The sequence below is a fragment of the Acanthaster planci genome, linkage group LG07 (genome assembly GCF_054643075.1).
Source record: "Acanthaster planci isolate LZ-2023a linkage group LG07, COTS_SCS, whole genome shotgun sequence".
Classification (NCBI taxonomy): domain Eukaryota; kingdom Metazoa; phylum Echinodermata; class Asteroidea; order Valvatida; family Acanthasteridae; genus Acanthaster; species Acanthaster planci.
Window position 1 is genome coordinate 1,988,981 of NC_141783.1, and position 20,407 is coordinate 2,009,387.

The 20,407-nt window shown below is 41.4% G+C and overlaps 1 protein-coding gene across 3 annotated transcripts in view; it reads left to right on the forward strand.

The window, feature by feature from the left end:
* Nucleotides 1–20,407, forward strand: part of LOC110979695 (netrin-1-like) — an 84,517-nt gene that overhangs the window by 32,986 nt on the left and 31,124 nt on the right. The window contains exons 3-5 of one of the 3 annotated variants that reach the window (XM_022235719.2): nucleotides 13,163–13,312; nucleotides 14,736–14,786; nucleotides 19,452–19,460. In XM_022235719.2, coding sequence (XP_022091411.1) covers nucleotides 13,163–13,312; nucleotides 14,736–14,786; nucleotides 19,452–19,460 — 210 coding nt within the window. The remainder of the gene's footprint in view (nucleotides 1–13,162; nucleotides 13,313–14,735; nucleotides 14,787–19,451; nucleotides 19,461–20,407) is intronic. The other 2 variants (XM_022235720.2, XM_022235721.2) reach the window with 2 other exon arrangements.

A 20,407-nucleotide genomic window follows, 5' to 3' on the forward strand; every position in this document is an offset into this window, starting at 1 on the left:
AAATCCGGTTTCTTCTACCAGTGAAGCACAGAGAAAGAGTTCCAACAGTTCGCCAAAGAAGAGAGACGTGTATTTGCCTTGACCTCCGTTGCCTGCCAACGAACTGCTCATTCTTCTGCTGACTGCAAGACTCACAGCCATTATGCACTTTTTCGAGATGAAAATCCCCGTGCATAACGTCGGGATAATGGCCGATTCTCCGACTGACACAAATCTGCTGTGTATTGTGGCACGAGAAGAAGTGAAAGACCGTATTTGCGACTCTGGTTTTCCACAATGAGTTAATATCAACAGTAGATTTAGCATACACAAAACCCGAACCACGGAATTTCTTCCAGAAAATGATTCCCTCCGGCCAAAAAGTCGGCCACCATTGTATCTTCCCTCCCTGAACTCAAAGTGCCTTTGGAGCAAACACCAGAAGAGACGAGTTGTCGATTAAAAAAAAATAAATCAATTTAGAATGACTAATTTGATGGAGTAGATGTCTTAGTAACATTTGTTAAAATATTTGTGATAAAATTTCTGCATGAGGCGTGATGATTTCTATATGGTTGACTGTCCTTATTAAATGCCACTCTGGAGGTGTACATGTATATAACCCCACTTTAGTGTCTCACGATAATCAAGTTTACTTGGTCACTCATTGACATAATTGAATAACACTCAAAAATCCATACCCCTGAGAGAAAAAAAGCACATTCCAAGAAATTGTGTTTTCCATATTTCATAAAATTGAATGAGCACTCGGGTAAATCTGCTTGCTTTTTCACTGATTAGATTTGGCCCTGTAAATGGACTTTGGAGAAATCCAATATTTGGCCTAATTTAATCATAGAAGTGTTCATGGAAAGTGGAAGACTGTTGAAAGTATTGGGTATTAAGAAAACAGGGTGTTTATCGGATTAGATGCAGCTTGAATGGAGTGAAAAAATGAAGTCTGTGCTGGACGTTATGTTCATAGCTCGTCAGCCTGAGAACTCATTGCTTGGAAATAATGGCACTTGCCCATATTTATGAGTATTATGCATCATTGAACAGCATATAAATGCTAATGAAGATGACATACACTGTACTATTATATCAGTGTGCTTTGTGTGACCTGAATGTTGTAGAATTTGGAGTTCTTGTTCGAGAATGAAAGGGAATTCTTATAAGACACGACACTGTGAAAAGGGTCCTGTTGTGTTGATTTTTTTTGGCCAAAAATGGCGCAAAACTACAGTCTTGCTTGTAAGGAGGCTTTTATTTCCATTTGCATAGGAAATGGATGGGATGAGTCAACGTGAAACGGGCTCGTGTAATGGTACTAGTATTTGCCCTAATTCCATTCCTGTAACTTGGCCTAGTCTCAGTAGGGTCCTACAAATCACCTTTGTAATTACCTGATCATGTCAGTGGCAGTGGAATTATTTTCAATGGGGGGAGGCATTTGTGAGCCCGCCAGGCATCGGCCATTATAGGACATGCTAATTTGTGGGGATGGGGGCATTACCCCAAGTCAAAAAAGGGAAGGGGGACCACTCCCCCCCAGCCCCGTCATTGCCACTGCCGATGGATCATGTCTAAATGTTAAAAAAGACAATAGTGAGTCCTCGTGATTTGGCCTTCTCTGTGACCTGGGTTTGAATCCCACCCAAGTTGACTCGTAGATTGGGTTTCCAGTCCCGACCTGATTCCAGAGTCTTCGTCCCAGCCTCTAACACTGGAAATTTCTCCTTTGGTCTCTTTGTTTCTGCAGGCTACAGAACCTTAGCTGTTTTGATGACCAGTTGTGATGATAACATTTAGGCCCTCTACATGTATGTCAAATTTTTGACTTAAAGTAGCAATCAGTGTTTTTGAAAATGCTCACAGTGACTGATTGTTTTCCCTTGAGTTACAGAGTACATTCTGATTTATAACTGGAACAGGTTACGGGGATATTTTTTTTGTCAAAAGTATTTTTACATGGACACTGTTAGAGAAAAGCATCTGATGTGAACTCAACACAGCTCTCGTCATGCCTAGTCTCATATCCAGGAAGAAGAGGTATTTCTGTACAAATCTGTGAATTGTCCTGCATGATAACATCGGAGGCTTAGAGGGGAGACATTCTAAAAATACTTGTATACAGACCAGGTTCTGTCTGCATCATACTTACACAAACTACATGTACATGAACGATCCTTCAGCAGTCATCAGAGAGCTGACATTACGCATGCATACGGTGGGTATCAGTGAGATCTGCCTAATGTCTTCCTCATTGGCTATTCCAAGCAGCATGTTTGGGCAGTGGTTCCTGCCCTGGCTGTTCAGAACTCAGGGAAGATTAGTAAGAGACAAAACAGGGAGGCCAGGCCGGGTTAGCAAGCGAACTGTGACTTGGCCACGCTTTATATATGTAGCTATTGTAGGAATGACTCCAATAATTTCCTACTCAGACGATGGAAGCTGATCTAATCGTTACAGAACTTCCCTTATACGTTTCGGCCTTCAATCAGTACCCATCTCACTCTCTATGCGTCCTAGCTGTCTCGTAGATTTTCTCATTGTTCTAACTCTGTATGATGAGTGATGAATTAATCTAAAAAATCCCATGTGTGCATCGCGCGTCACTTATTCATTGGCATGTTCTGAGATTTGCTCAAGTAGTGGTAGAATTGTAAGACAAACAACGCTTCCATGTTGGGAGCGCTATTGGATCTTCAGGGACAAAAGCCATCTTGAGAGGCTCGTCTTGTTATCTTTACATCGCTGAAAAAGGGCGTCTCTGTTATTGCAGAACAAAAGTACTGCTGTCTAATACAACAGGATATCAGGATGCCTGTGTCTGTGTCTCATACATGATGTAAAGACAAATAACTAATGCCCTCAGTTAGTTGACTGTCCTTAGATAGAAACATTTTCCTTTGTGCAAAATCACAAAATAATAGTGATACATGTATCAAAGTGTTACAAGGTGCACAGTATCTCAAAGTACCTCACAGTATCTCACAGTATCTCACAGAATCTCACAGTATCTCACAGTATCTCACAGAATCTCACAGTATCTCACAGAATCTCACAGTATCTCACAGAATCTCACAGTATCTCACAGTATCACACAGAATCTCACAGTATCTCACAGTATCACACAGAATCTCACAGTATCTCATAGTATCTGTAATTCAATGATAATCTAGGCTTGGATGACAATAATAACTTATGCTACGTGGACATTGCACAAAATGGTTACAAAGTTGGGAGTGAAGTTTTGAAAGGTATGGTCAAATTTTGCATAGAGTGGAAAGCGATTTTTTTCCCCCTGGTAAGCAGTTGGATGTGACAGTCAGTTATGATGTATGACACATCCAGTGCCCTGGGGTGCCAGGCATTGCTTAAAACGGTGTCTGCGGCTCCAGAGTGCTCCTGGGCAGTACTGCCAGTCGCTCTCATGAGAGTGCTAAAACGTCCAAGGTAGAATCCCCCAGGTGGGTCCTAGACTTGGTGAGCGGACACCTGTTTTATGGACTTGACATCCAATTTCAAAAACAGAAAATCAACTATGGTTCATTCCCCTGCAAATGAAGGGTTGATTTCCAAAATGAGATATATCCATTTGAAAAACATGCAAGTTCTTCCACAATTATGAAAGGTTGAGGAGCTTTTTGACTCATTAAAGTTGCGTTTAGCTGTCTTGAAATCCTAGAAACAGACTGCAGGCAATGGAGAAGAGGGTAGGGCTCTGAGAGATACCGAAATGGTGCTTATCGCAAATTTTGGAAATATACTCTTCAAATCTTCATTACGAAGCCGAACTTGTTTTTTTTTTCATGATAAGCAGGTATGGTGATACACCATGTATAAGAGTAGCATCCATTGTTCAAAGTGAGACATTTCCAAATCGGTGTGGGAGAACTTTTGCCCAAAATAGCACTCCCTGAACTTGAAAATGATTTTGCAACTTGACATGTACAAATAAACATCTAGGCTAATCTCTACACTCTCTAAATCTCTCTCAGCTGGGCACTGAAGGTTAAGATGTTGAAATTGCTGGCCTTAAATTGTGGCTAGTTATCTCCTCAAAACTACAACTTGCGTGGTATCAATCAAATGTGCAGTGGAACATGACATAAATCACTTCCTGTGGGTACTGGGACAAATGAACCGCTGAAAAGAAATCTTGAAAACTGAGTTGAATGAAATGATAGCCATTGTTTTGGAAAGATGGAGACTTTCTTCTTGGCATTTCTGTTGTGCAGCTGGTAACCATGCACAAACAGATGGAAACATGCTGAATACCGGGGAAATTATACCCTCAATTTAGTGTGTCACGCTCAAGGTGTTTTTCATGACCGTCCCCAGTGGAGAGAGGGAATATTTTAGCAAGTTCACAGGGCCTCGGCACGGGCCGAACAGCTGCGGCGTGACCAGAATTTACTGTCTGTACATTTGCCCCCCTTGACTGCATGCCTGGGCTTCCCCCGTGGGGGGGAGGGGGAACAGTGCGAACGCACGGCACGCACATCGGCCAACTGCTTCCTGCCAACTTCTCTCCCAAAAATGAATGTGATTTGATGTAAGCTGGGAACAATTCCAAGTGGCTTGTGAGCATGGAGCCGTGAACTTTGAGGTTAGAGTCTGTACTATCTAGTTTGGTTTTTATTAATTTTTTTTTTCAATGCATGTTGGGATTACAAGATTAACTCGGTTATCGCAGTTAACTGATCTTTGCATCAGTTGTTCCAATCGATGTTTCATTTGACTGCACTACAACACTTTGTAGAGCAAGAGCAAGATTTTTCACATGATTTCCAGCCAAGGATGTTTTGTCCTATTGTGGTCCATTATTCGAAATGGAAAAAGGCCTCGACTGTACGCCACACTCAGCCACACTTGAGTTTGGGTTGAACAGCGAGGACTTCTCTTGGCCCTTCTTATAGCTTTCTCTATTTGTCATGGAACTTTCGGTCTTTTGATAAACAATTTCAAACTGAGGACTATTTTTGTGGTGAGGACCTGTTGTCCTCAGACAGTGCTCATTCAGAATTGCTTCTAAATCCTGGATATGTAATTTGTAAGCACGCACCCCCCTTATACTTTTTCCTATTGCACACAAGTTCCTTGTGAAGGCGTCATGATATGTGGTGTTTAAACTTCCCCATGAACTTTGTCCCAAATTTCATTGAAAAAAAAGAAAGTCTTACCGCTCACCACTCCAGAACAGACTCACAAAGACTGTTACCAGGACTCCGTCTGCATTCCGTACCGGGGATCAGTCCCGGCATGTTTTGCCCCGGGGATGCCGGGGATATTTGATATTTCATTTCATCTGGGTACAAATAAATTTCCTTCTGGAGTGTTGTTGACGCCTCACATCTGTCTCGGGCGTGATACACAAAGTGGCATAATAAGACAGTGATACTGAACAGTGTTTTGCAGAGGAATCAGAGATATGTGCCGTTAGGTTAAAAAGGCATAAATGTCGTGTTTTTACTTCCTAAGGGTTCCTAATGGATTGAAATTCAGTTTTATTTTCAGTTTAATGTATGGTAGCATGAAACAGTATACCCAGCAAGAGACGGAGAGGTACCCCCCATGTGTCCAATCCCCTATACACACTCTACACTATTGTTATCTAGCATGCCCCCCCAGATGTCTGAACAGAATTCCCAAGATTCCAGTGAAGCAATGACCAACACAAAAGGGGGGTTCTCTATGTCTCATACCTTGCTTCAAATGTAAAACAGCGCTGCACCTTGTGAGCTGCCATTTTAATTTTGAGAGTTTCAACCGTGAAATCTGTGTATTAGGACGACTGGTTTAAACTTCCCATCCACAGTGTAAATTAGGATAAATCTTTAAATGCCAACGTTTGTTTTGCAGTGAGAAAGAGGGAAGCACATGTATTTAAACTTCTGCAAGCGCCAACTGATCATGGGAGGTTTATTGTAAAATCCCTAAATCTTTTTTGTCATTGTGCAAAGGACAATGAGCTCATTGGCCAATGGTATCACGAGTTATTAATAACTGCATTTACAAAATGCTCATCTCGGTTATTTTCAAACTTCACATACACAAAGCACAGGCTCTCTATGTACAGTACATTCATGTATATGAACATACCAAGTTTCAATATAATCTGCAGAGGCAGATCTGGCGGAGGGGGGTTGGAGTTGGAGGGTTGCTACCTTCCCGCTCAGCCGCGAACTACCAGTGAAATGACAGAAAATGAGTAGGCCTACCGAAGGTTGCACCGTCCATCTATCCATCTATAGTTTAACAATAACATCAATTTCCGGTGGATCCCCTTAGAGGGGCATCCCTTCAACTCCCCCCCCTTTCCTGAAAGCTACATGTACATGTAGATCCGTCCCTGATCTGTTCCTGTATGATAGTGATCTTGGACGGCTCTGAAAAAGTGGAAAAAAGGAGGCAAAACAAAACTCAGTCTTTAGAGTTGGAATCAAAACACAAAAATGCCATTAGATGACAGTTCTCTCATTAGATGACAGTGTTTGAGCTTATGCCATATCTTACAAGTAAGGTGACATTCTGGCTGACTAGAGGTTCCACTTGTTGATATATGCATACCTTCAGCTGCATTGTAGCAGTCTGCTTGCTAGCAGTAAGTTTGATTTCACCAAACTGTGTTTGAAATCCAGCAACCGCGAGCCTGTCATCGCACATCCAAGGGGAAAAAAATAGGACCAGTGTGAAGTGGTCGGTGAGTAGAGACAGGTGTCCCTGAGATGTTGTGGGGAAAAATATATTCCATGATTTGGAAGGGAAATTAGAAGATGCGGACGGGAAAATAAGCTTTCCTGGTTTGTCCTTTCGGTACTTCCTAAACTTTTCAGTGCAGTCCTCCCCTGCAGTGAGTAAATTGGGATTTCATTTTGTCTGAAATAGTAGTTGGACATTTTATTATGGCTATGCTCCTGCTTAGTATCAGAATATTATCAGGGTAGTAAGCAATGGTCATAAAACGATTGAGCTTTTTATCGCGGTCTCAGTGGTCTGATAAAATTAGTCAAATTGATACCCGCGAAAGCCCTGGAGGCTGGCAGTGGAGTGGCACCTTTCAACCGAGCAACAGTTCAGTGAATAACAACTAAGTGCCTGTTAGGATAAAATAAAGTTCATATGGGAGATCACCAACTGTCACTTTCTGTGCAAGAAACGGCATTGTATTTGGAAAGTAGCTGAGAAATGATCAAACTTGGTTTTAACCATTTTGCTTAATCAGGAGGTGAAGAGTGACAGATTTCATAGAATAGAGATTCTAAAATCAAAAGTGGGGTGTTATTTGAAGCAAACATTGAATCCAAACTGTAAAAAAAAACTCTGTACATATCTTAAAGGTAGGGTTACAGTATGGCTGGCGTGTATGCAAATCCAGGTTTTCATTACTCATAATGAAGAAATTTGCTAAGAAACAAAATGTCAGCTACAAGGTGGTGAACCTTGTTCTCTTAGAATCCTTAGAATGGAAGAAACTGAACACTGCTTGGCACAGCAGGTAGGATACCTCCCCACTGGGTCACCTGTGTCTCCCAGTATCTGATATGCCAATAACAATTTGGCAAGTCGTCTAACTGTCCCAGAGTGGCGGAGCAAAAACCTGGAAGTGATTGGGGCTCCTTCAATGAAGCAACAATAACCACCGCTTGAAAAAAAAGTGGAAAAGTCACTGTAGGGGGAGAGGGGATTCTCACCCGAAGTTCACAGCTCGGTGAACTGGTTTGTCGGTGAGACATCGCAGTGTGGTGTGGTCTTTATTTTCATCATTGTTTTAACTTTCATTTTCACTTAGGGGTCGTTTTGTGAGGAACATGTGTGATCATGTGTCACAGTGCCTTTATCTACATCTATGAATTCCACTTGATTTGATGAATACCTAAGATAATGTGTGTGGCCCAGTTTCACGGAAAATTTACTCGTAGGCATGCAAGAAGGTGTTCAGAATGGCACAGAGGAAAGACTCGGCTTGCTTTGTTGATTATATCCCTTCTCTTCATACATGTTGAACTCCCATGTCAGGGACAGGCCATGTGGGTGCACCTACTGGTCTCGCACGCACAAAGTATAGTCAACTGATTTTCGTGTGAATGTGCACAAAGCTGCTGCATCCTTATATGGAGCTCAGTGCACAGTGGTTGTTATATAGGCCGGATCTCTCTTTGTGGCGGTAACGTACAGGTATGCCTATAACACGCACTAAGCTAACTCCATTCCTACAGCGGCACTAACCCTTTTAATATAAATTGGAGGTGTACTTGTGTAGCAGGGCCCTTCCCAGGTCCACGTTACACAAAATTGTTAATGTTTATCATAAAGTTAATACTTGGTCCACCTTAGAAACAAAAGGCTAGATTACTGTAGTAAATTGTAAACAGAGGACACTCCGATTTCTTTAATTACTGCGGATAATTGACTCCTGAGTGTTTTGACTCTCTTCAGAGAGAAATGAGGAGTGTGCATCTTTGTAGATAAATCCTGTACTTTTTGTAAATAATCTGACAAGGTTTACCACATGAGGCCAGCTGTTCTCTCTGAAGCAGTGTGATGTTCCCTTTTGTATACCACGCAGTCCCCTTCCCCCCCACTCCTTTACTGTTTACCTATTCGCAAGTCTGGCTTTATAGGCTTTCAGTGACAAAGTCCCGTAAACATGTTTTTCCGATATCCCTTAAAAAGGCAGATATTCCTAAAAGAGAACCCCGTATGAACATGGGGGTCGCTTCAATGACGACAGGTTTGAAGAAAAAAATACACATACACCGACAAACGAAATTGTTGTGATGAAAGCAAGAATTGCTGAGTACAGTTGGGTGGAACATAATGCAGGCTTGAGTGCTATTTCTACTTCGGGTTTCAATGGATGAATTCAAAACGCTTAGAGACCTCGCTTGGAAATCTTGGTAGGGGCATTGTTCAGATCTTGGGAGCTTGTGATGCCAATGTGGAAACCCATGAAGCATTTTCTTTTAGCTACGCACTGTCACAACCAACGTATTGAGGATGAACAGCAAAACACCAGAGAGTTGTGTCATGCTTTAATATGGAGCAGTTGTACAGGCTTTTCCTGGAAGCTCAATGTCCGTGCAAGTCAGACAGGAGTCTTCCTGAGAATTTATAGTTAACAAAGCTCAGAGTGGAGACAAAGGGCTCATTGATTTGCCTGCAGATTATCAGTCTCTTCAGACAATCCCCCAGTGTCAAAAACATTTGCAAAATATCGTCACCGTCATTCACAACATGCATCTGGCGGCAGACTCTGACATATAAACAAGCCGCCGATGTATTCTGTAGGTGAAGAGACGTCGCCCATCCTCTCTTGTGCCGTGATTCATGGCCAGCTCAAAATCCTACCCGTCAAAGGAGCTGCTTGTGTACAGGGGAGATAAGATGGCATCGACACCGCCGTATTTCTTCGAGTGCTCTTCACTTGCTGTCAAAAAAAACAAAATTAAATGGCAAATTAGAGCTCCCTAGAGGTGGAGCATCCATGTGACACTGAAATCTGTTTTTCCGGGTAAGGTGTATAACATCATCATGTGTTTCCCTCAACCCTAACACTCCCAAATCCTACAATTTCAATACGATTTTACATACACCCTAGAGGGTTCCAGGATGCAGATTAGACCCAGTCTAATAAAGTTCTTTTCAGACACTGTTTATCTATTTATGAATTTCTTATGGTTAACGTTGAGATCTCCTGATCATAGGGTCGGGGGTTCGAATCCAGCAGCCGGTTACGTGTTGTGACCTCGGGCAAGTCACTTTACTCCCTCTGGCCTGTCTCCACCCAGGAGGATAAATGGGTTTTTGTGATGAGGGCACAGATGGTTGGTTTGGCCGGTTGCTCTCAAAACGCCTGTATGCTGATAACTGAGACGGCTCTTGGCTTGTGTATTGCCTGGTGAGCAACTTACAAAGCACATTGAAAACTGTTGGTATTGAAATGCACTATATAAGTATGGAATAAAGTTATTATTTAGGCCTGTTTCACATCCTTTGAGAAAAAAAAAGTAACAGAATTTAAGAAAAATGATGAAGCCTACCAGAACCCGAAGAATATCCAAAACGAGGTAAATACATTTTTTGGTACTTTTCTGGGGTCGTTCCTTTGTGGCTTGCATGAAGTACACATAGTGGTAAGAAGAAAGCACTTGAAAAAAGAGTCAAAGACCCCCCCCGCTGGAAGTCTTGAGCAAAACCGTTTGCACTGATTAAAGCGGAACTTTTCAGAAACTGATCTTTTTTTTCCAATTTGACCAAGTCAGGACTTTTTTCTATTTACCGTCTCAGATATTCCATCTAATGTGATAATATCCTTTCCAAATCCCCAACTTCCCAGCCTAATCACTGTACTTCCTATTGATATGTGAAGCTCACGTCCTGTAATGTATAATTAATAGCAGACTTCAACTAGTAGCGATAATGTCACTGGCAGGTGTCTTTCTCAGATGTCAGGCAGTAACATGACATCCTTAACATTAAGACGCAAGGTTTAAAATAAGACCTTAGAGATCTTGAAGAAGATTCACATTTTATTAAGGGTTTTTAGTCAGTGGATTGTGTCTGTGTTATTCGTCAAAGATGTTGCTTACAGTTTGAAGATACATAACAATGAAATTAGAAAGTAAACTACATCTACTGATTAGAAAAAAAGCTCACAGTTTTCCCTCAGAACCTTTACACACTCTTATCAGATCGTAAATCCGCCTAGAAAAGTGTACTTCGTGAATTTGAAGATCTGTTTTTGGACAGTTCTAGACAGGCAGTGGACCCATGGAGCAGGTCAACCCACAAACGGAAAGCTCTTCATGAGCACCGCCAAACTGGCAAGCAGCTAAATTCTCAAGATGGTGAATAACACGGCACTGATCAAAACAAAATGGCTGCATTTCACCCCGTCTTGTCTGTTGGACTAATGAGGGATTGCCCTGTTCAACGGAAAGCTGCTGTCGTCCAAAATCTCACCAGTGGCCCGTCAGGAACAAGCCTTGTTTCTTTATTTAAACCCGTGCGGATTGCATAGAAAGCTTTTTTGCTGCACTGACGTGCCATTAGCTCCATAGAAGTAGTATGGCTTCAGGTAATGAGTTTAGTACATTGTGGGGAGCAGCCAAATGGCCAAAAGTGCCCCAGGTGGGTTGTGGGAAGCAGTCTGCCTGTCTCGCTGCCCATTCTGTAGGTAGTCATTATTTCAACCAAATGAAAGGGGGAAAAAATAAGCTTTATTTTAAAAGCTGCATCCAAGGAATGCGAGTGTTAAGGCAGGGTCGCGTAGGAGGACCAAACGTGCAAAGTTCACTGTGGAGGTAACCCTATTTTTGGCAACATCAGTAGATTTGTACTAATGTTTCTGGGTGGAAAGGAACATTCCCGTCATCGCCACTCAGAGAAATGAGGTTTGACACTGCCGAAAACATCAGGGGGAAGTTGGGATCACGGTGACATGTTGATAAGGCATGGGTGTTCACTCACTGAAAAGAAAGCCATGTGCGTGCAGCGTACAAAGTAGCCAGGGTGAATATGTTAAATGTGAGAGGTGTGACATAGAGACTTGCTCATGGCATGGCTGTCAACATTGAGTTAGAGGTCGGGATTTCTCATGGCCTCCGCTTATGGAACACCGTTGATAATGATATCAGAACAGTACCATCCATGGACCCTGCCTCTCCTCAGCCATTTTCTCAGTTTCTCTCTTTACATTGTTTTTAAATATTGTGCTTTCACTCAATGCATCATCCTTTTAATTAAATTGCTTCATAGAATCTGTTCACTTTGTCCTGTCCTGTGCCCCGTCTCCAGCATGTATGTTTCCATTTGTTCTAGTGTTTGTTATCATGCTTATTTCCCTCCTGTATTGCATGTGTACAGTTCATGCGGGCTGTCCTCTCTAAGCCTTGACCTTTATGACTAGCCCCATGCTCTTTCAGCCTCTTTCAGCATCATTCTTTGTTTACATTTTCAGACATGCTCTATTACTATTGGCTTATAATCACCTTTTTTTGATCTGGATTTTATTTATTTTTCATGTAATTGTGAAAAGTCTAGCATTTGCGAGGAATGCTGCTTTTGAATTGAATTGAAGAGAAAGTTGGCCAGTGTTAGGGGGGATGCACTCACTATGCACTCGCCTCGTGGTGTTTCATTGCATGATGCGATTGTTCGTGTTGGTGTTCCGGCTTGGTAGTCGTTGCTAGCTTAATCCACAGTGAACTCGAGGACTGCCATTTACTGATGTCCTGACGAAGTGAGTCCACCTCGTATAGCAAGGGTGTTGCCAGGAATTTTGGGGGTTTTTTTGGGGGGGGGAGAATTTCCAGGGGAAGGAATTTCTGAGGGGAAGACTCATCAGCAATAACCTAACAAAAAAAGTAAACCATTAAGGGTTGAAGAGGTTCATTTGTTAGGTTTGTCAAACATTTTAAACATTTCTTTTGTCTTTTTCTAATCACATTTTTCCCTTTAAAATTTTTTCCAGGGGCAAATGCCCCTCCCTCCATCCTCCTCTCATTATGCCCATGCTTCATAACCAGTTCATGGTAGAGGAAAGACAAAGAATATGGCAGTCTGTAATTACCAAAGATCGTATAGCGTCAAAGGCGCAAGATGGATAACTCTGCCCAAAAGGTGTAATTACCATGGGCGCCATTTGAGCAAGCGATACGCCTGTGCAGTTTACGATAATACTTGGGCGCAGGCTCACCAGGTGCACGTGCCTGCTGCGGCACCTGCACCTGTGCATTAATGGGCATTGCGCAGGCGTTTCTCTTGCTCAAATGGCGCCCATGCAATTACAACGTTTTACGTGTATTCACGACGAAGTTCGCCATCTTGCGCCGCTATGTGGCGCTATATGATCTTTGGTAATTACAGGGACTGTAACTGAGCAGCCAGCAGAGGGCAGCAGAAATTTGCGTGTACAGGCCTGTGTGTCATTGTCTCTTCTCCAGGTCTCTTCAGACTTGTGAGCCGCTGTGTCTGGTTTTTTTTTTTCAGGAATCTTTTTGTCCTTACCAGAAATATTATAAAAATAATGATAATAATAATCTCCCGTTGTTTTGTACTTGTGCTCAAAATCCAGGAATTCTTTGGAGGAGAGGTTAATCCGTTGTAGCTTTTGGAAAGTGTGATTGTATTCCATGAATCTTACGTGTTTATTTTGCTCTTGTCTGTTTCACAGCTTGTAACTGCCATCCCGTCGGCTCATCTGGCACGGTCTGCAACCAGACCACTGGCCAATGCCCCTGCAAGGACGGCGTGACCGGAATGACTTGTAACCGGTGTGCCAAGGGCTACCAGCAGAGCCGCTCCACCATTGCACCCTGCATAAGTAAGCCGTCTGGAAACCAGACTCTTTTTTTTTTACATAGCCCTTACCATGTTAAGAGTTGCACTGCATGAATAAGTACTAATATATGAAGTTACTTTTGTTTTGCACCCATTTATCCATTCTAACCACCTCAACATTCTTGTAAGCATCGACATTTTTCTCTCCTAGATCACATACCCTCATGAAACTCATGCACCATCAAAGGAAACGCCAGTTACCATAGTACAATCCTCCATCATGCGTTATTTCATTGGACTGAAAATGTTTGACCAATCAGTTTACCATATCAAACCGTCAATGAAGGTTCTTTTATCTCTAGTCGTTTATCATTGTAATTTTCAAGTAGTTCAAGGTGATAGTAGTGTCAAAGTTTCACCCGTGGATTTGTTTCATGAAACACTTCACGATCTTTTCAGGACCTGTGTTTTTATTTCAACAGTTCTTTCATTGACATTGCAGAATTAGTTTGTCGTGTACAATCAAGCTCACCGCGTATCATCGCCAGTTCACCGCACATTGCATGGCCGTCCACTCACCAAACATATTTTAATGTGCATGTCCAACCCTCGGCCCCCGATGAGTGTTTCACATCGGTGTACCGATTCAACATTATCGATACCACATGACATGAAAGGGAAATCTTGCTGCGAAGTTAAAAATCGCGTAGAAATTAGCAAAAGAAGACAATCGCGTGTCAAGATCCTTGAGCTGAAAAGGATGTCCCGATATAAAGGTGGTCCATGGCCACTGAGAAAGTCTATGATATTTACATGTAACATGTTGAAGCTGTGAACTTTCAAAAATTTCCCGATCTAAACATTGCGTAATCGATGGAAGGAAAATGGTTCTTCGTCAAATGATGCGTGACTAATGTCCCAAGCAGAGAAATTTGAAGAACGTCATGAAGGGGTTTAATGTTGAATCTTGTGAATCACTGTTTTGCCCAAGCAGCCTAAGCCCTGCCCCCCCTCCCCCCACAAAGCAGCCTTAGCCGTCCCCAGCTGTGCCGTTCTCTTATTTCCGTTGAGTGAAGTTTCACCTTACACTTTTCTGAAACTAGGGACTTTGTGCTTTTGCAAAAATGCAAGATTTGAAAAAACAAACCCAGGTTACAGATACCCAGTTTTATTTCACCTTGCCCCTAGTTCAATAGGTGATACTAGAAGGAAATTTCACTCCTTGTAAATAAGAGTACGCACTCTTTTAATACGAACTCAAATAATGCCTTTAAAACTAGTAATTTTCATATTCATTTCATAGAATTGTTTTTAAAATGTTAGTGTGGCAGGGCAGATCAGTGTGTTTTATTACTGTCAGTTTTCTTCATTTATATGTTTTCTACTTCAGTTTTTTGTTTTTTTTCACGATGCCTTTTGAATTTATCTGCTGTGTGCTCATTTTTTTTTTATTTTGAAATCATCAGCTACTGTTGTGCCCAACTTAGATGGACAGGACCTTGAATGGGGTGATTCTGGTAAACCGGGAATTTTTTTTGTCCGTTTTTTTGCCTTGCTCTCTCTGAGCATGGATCGATATCTTCTGACCAAGAATGACCTTTTCCTTTTTTCAGTTGCTCAAGTTCTGTTAGACTGTAGCCGTTTTTCCCTTCTTCCTATCTTTTGCAAGAGAGAAACCAGAAAGATAGCTTTTAGTTTAACTGCCTGAAGATTGGTACATGTTTTGAAACATTTGCTTCCTGCTAGATCAATGTTTTGTCCTTTTTTGGTGATTTTTGTCTGCATCACACTTCGCTCAGGGGCTTGTGTGTTGTATTAGTGTATATTTGGGTAGTGCATCCGGTAACAGGGTCCATGTATGTTTCATTCATTCATTTTTCTTTTTTTTTTCAAAACGGAATGCAAAAATTGACAAATTGCCGTGTTCTTCATTTTCACATTTAAAAATGAAAGAATAGAAACGATAGCTTTGAGTTTGAAATATGAAAAATGAGAACAACTTGTTTCTCTTTTTTATTTGGCATTTTGAAGTAGACAAACGAAAACCATTTAATTGTTTTGCCCATACACTGACATGTATTTAGTACATGTTGAACAATTGTTAGATAACTTGTTTTCAGTTTTTGTTTTCAAATTTAAAAAGAAGGGAAACAATCCTTTTTTTCTGCTTTTGGTTTTTCATGAACAAAAAGTACATGGACCTATCCAATCTGTAGTATTTGATACCGGTAGCCCACAAAGCTTGGTCTCATTCTGCAACCTGGGGCTTTAAACTGTAGGCAGGGTACCGGCAACTCCCGGTTTCTTTTCTAATGAACTGTAAAAGGTTTGGTGTATATGGGAGCGTTAGGGATTTTAACCAATCGAGTTGTACCGCTGGTGTTCTCTGCTTTGACACATTGTAGCCATCACATGTCACAAGATTGTTGGAAAAGATGGAGAGATGCATATTGTTCCTATTTTCCAAATCAAATCAGCCATTGAGTTCAAAACAAGCCTCTTGATGTTTAAAGAATTTCCCAGATTTCTGTCTTTTTTTCTCGTTACGCACTTCCTTGCTCGATTTTAGATTTTATACGTTGTAATTTTTTCATGCAGATCTGTGTGGTTATCCTTCGTAAGATTGGCTCAACAATCAACATTGTCTCATTATGTTTTGTTCATTCAGTCCCGCTATGAAGTGTCGCACTTTATGCACAAACCTATGCGAGAAAGTCACTTCTAGCTCCTGCCTACAAGTTGTTGTGCCATTTCATTGTGAAATTTGTGGGGAAACTCCTGACTTGACACAACATTTAACCTAATCTATTGGAGGAACTCTAAACAAGGTGACAAGATGGCTGCAATGTTGAAAAATACTCACAGAAAGGAATACTAGTGTTTGAATTAAATTCTGATTACCTCTCAAAGCTTTGTCACTTTGAATAGAAAAGTTTCTTTCACGTAAAGTTTTGAAATGAGTACTCTTCGTAAATTTCTAGGACTTTTTTTTCTGAAATCATGTTGGTGCAGAAATGGGGGGTTTTGGGGGTTCAAAGACCAATGAACATTTACGAAATTTAGAAAAAAAAAATTTATTTAAAATGCCAAAATCCAAACTAACTTGCTCATTATTTCTGCATAAATATGTTCACTTAACACGTTTAACCCAATATAACAGAGCATGGCAATGCAGGCATACATTGTAGCTTAGAAAAAAAATAACCAGCTTTAATTGATATTAATGCCAGATTAATCCTGCTGCCTTCCCAAGTAAAAAGCGTATGAATTCAGTATTTGCAACAAAAAAGTAGAGCAAAGGAATTGACTTAGCAGGATTTGAACCCTGGACTTCTGGGACACCGCTCCATATCTCTATCAACTGATCAATCCTTCTAACGGTCTCTGTGCATGAACAAGCAAGGGACCAATTAGACCCTTCTGTGAAGTCCTCTCCCATGATGCTTTGAACAGTCTCGGCCGTGAGTGGTCGAAACATTGAACCCCCGACGGAAGTCGGACTTGTGTGCACTTTGTGTACGACGTGCACGCACCTGGAGCCTGCATGGGAGAAGTGCGTGCGTGTTGCCCAGTTGTCAGTTGCACAGAGTTACAGTGATCAGTTTTCCTACCGAAGGCTCAATTTTACTGTTGGTAGTTGTGTTCAGTGGTTGCAGGTTCATATCCCGCTCTAGTCATTTTGTCTGTCAAACCTCACAAATTTAACATAAAATAAAGTCAACTTAGTCTCCCTCCATGTGGTTTATGTGGCAGTTACTTGCATACTTAAAAAAAACCAAACATGATATACAAGTAGTTGGCACTGGTGTAGTCCGTCGGTGGGAGATTTTGAGACACTGGTGGCAGAAGACATACCGGTCCGTTTTCAAAGTATAGCTCATGCTCAGAACTCCGCAGGCATGCTCAGAGCAGCGTGCACATGCTCAGAACCGGTAAAAAGGACCGGTATGTTTGTCGCCACCAAGCGTCTCAAAGTCTCCCGTTGCTTACAAATCTTATAGAACCACATAAATACTCATGGCAGTTGCATGGGCAGAAATCAAATAGTTGTGTGTCAACAAAAGGAGGTTTAACAAATCCTAAATTAGAAAGGTTTGGTTTGTCTTGGCATGGGGACTGTTTGCATGAGTGCTGCATGCTTGGTGACTAAAACTGAAGATAAGTCTTGAAGGTTTGCATGGTGAAGAGGTATAATAGAAAGTAGGTTTGCGGTAGCACCATGGACGTATCTCTTTTGTGAGTATTTGTGGTTAAAAGACCCACAAATACTCACAAAAGAGATACGTCCATGGTGCTACCGCAAACCTACTTTCTATTATAAAACTGAAGAATCGCATTCGCTTTGGTTGTTGGGTCATTCCATGAGGTTGGGGCACAATTTGTGACGGTGTCCATTGTTACGTGGGTTCTGTAAAAATGAACAGCTATTTCTCTGCATGCGGATTCCAAATTGACACTGTTTTACATGCCCCAACCTCATGGAATGACCCTGTTCAAGAAAATCACGTATGATTCTCTTGGGGGAGGGGGCTATAAGTGAATTCTCCACACTTTCAGAACTTTTCGGCAGTGTGTTGACCATTTCATTCAAGCGGTTTAACCCGGACAGTGCCCAAGTGGAAAACGTGTGCCGTGTCGGAGAATTCCGCTGGCAAGTAGCACCGAATCAGTGCAAAACGGAAATGGAAAGTTCCAAGATATCTAGCCACAGTCTTTACACTTGTCATGTACATGTGCCTGTGTAGGAATGGTCCACTGCGGACGAAACTGCACCGCAAAATTTCATTTACAATTATTTACGCCAGAGTGAAAACCACAGAATGTATATCGATCTTCTGCTTCACTTCCAATTCTCATCTTATGACCCCTGAAGTCATCCAAAATATTTCTCCCAATCCCTTTAATAAGGAAACAGCCTTTTGGGTGGCCACCTGTGCAGGCCAACTCTTCTCAGAAATGAGAAATAGGATCAGATTAGGAAGATCCTACCGCCTGCATTGCAAACCAAACCTCAAATGACAGGCAACATTTGAAGACTCAAGTGTTGCCATCCCTGAGGGTCCTTGTAGCCCTCTAAAAGTTCTCTTCATCCCTCAAATCACTTTGTTATTTCAGAATCTTCGATAAGCATTTATGGAAATCACCAAATGTTATTATTTTCAATTCATGAACAGACAAGCTTTGTTTTGTTGGCATTGAGACATATTTGATCATTCCTGGGCACTGCTGAGGTTAAAATGCATGTGAAAAAAGCAAAAATGAAATGTTTCCGTTGAAAAACATGTGACAGTCATGTTTCTTTGTGGGTCTGTTCTGGACAGTATGTTGCATGCATATGCAACCCTGATTTTGGCGATAAAACTGTACACAAGGCCCCTCTGCGAGCAGTTTTGTTCTCGTTTTTCCAGTGACCATCATTCCACGATCCAAGCATGCCATCAGTTGAGGAAATGGTCACTAACCTCTTGAAATGGAGGGGTGTTTGCATGCAAAGCTTGTTGCCTGACCTGCTTTTTTTTTAGTCAGAAACATAGGTTTTGCATGACCAGAGTTTTAGCACTGTTAGGCCTGTGTTTTGGCCTTGCCGCGTAAGTTACCAGTGCTGACAACCTTGATGCAATCCCACAAATCAATCAACACCCACAAATAAATCCATAAATGCCGGATTTATGCGTGTACATTTCTCCGTATATCCATTTTAAGGTCCGGAGGTACTGTTCATAAATTTGGCTATTAGGCATAACAAGTTTTAAGTGCATGTTTTATTGAAAAAAAAAAAAATCTTTTTTGAAGGGGGGGGATTTTGCAAAAATGGTGTTCTTCAAAGTGGTTTTGGCCAAAGGGTTGAGAAGAAAATGCGAATTGCAATTTTTTTTTTCGCTGACAAAAAATCAAAGATATTTCCCTCTGCATTATGTCACTCCATGAAAATTTGAAATCTGATGTCAGATGTCTTGATTGAGCAATAAACTAAGGAAGAAAGATGCACTGAAAATGAGTGCAAAGCACAACTTAAGCATTTGAATAGTTTCATGGATAATGTGGAGGACCAAAACAAGTGACTTTTATCGGTCATTGACCAATGATTATATGTTTCTGCTAACTGCTGTATTTTTCTTAATGTTTTCTTTTCCTTTCCATGTGCACATTTTGTCCATCTGCACTGGTCACCGCACTTGTAGAGATCACAGGTATGCACCACATAGACTTGTAAAAAAATAGGACTGTTGTTTAACAAGGTACCGGTTTTTGTCCGGAGCCATTCACAGCATCCCATTCTTGCAGCAATGCTTAACCAAAAGGAAAAGTCTTTGTTAATTGGCTGAAGACAGGATGCAAGTTGCCAGTGTTGATTTTGATGCGGAGGCCACAGATTGAAATATCAGTCACGCTGACACAAGTTGCAACACTGTGAATGTCTCTTGGCAAAAGTCGTTCTACTCCTGCCATTATAGTCGGCAGAGCAGTTTTCACTTGCCTTGTTATTTTGCACCTAGCTCTTCACATTTCAGTAATATATAATCACACCACCAAAGTTATTGAGCACAAAGATGTGTAGATACCTTCACCCGCCATCATTTGTGCACAGCAAGTCCACCATCCTTTTGCACAAGTGCACCCCTGTTTCATAAACACTCACAAGTAAGTACAAATCTTCACTGCCTATGACCATACCAAGTTTCACTTTGTTTCGTCAGATGAGGTTTGAGGACCTTAAGGCCATTCGTCAAAATTTTGTCTCGAAAAGTGATTATGTGTGGGTTATCCAATAGAGTGTGAAAGTGTTTAGCTGCTGTCAGGTAGCAGTCATTTTGTCTCACGTTGGAGGCTTTTTTAATTGCGGATTTTCCCCATGCGACGTCTTCAAGAGTTCCAAGATGTTATTGCAGCTGACATTAGAATGACCTTGGTCCGAGGATATTGCAACGGAGACCAACTCTAGAAGGAGAGCTTACTTCAGTTATGATGCAGTGGATTTTTTGTGAAATTGAAATTACATTTCTTGTTTTGACAACCAAGAGTGGCTGTCTGGCCGCTGAAACTTTATAGGTTTTGAAAAACTGATTTAACATTCCAATCCAAACTGATTTGATATAACGTCAAGTTTCAATGTAACGTTGTTGTTTTTATACTTCTA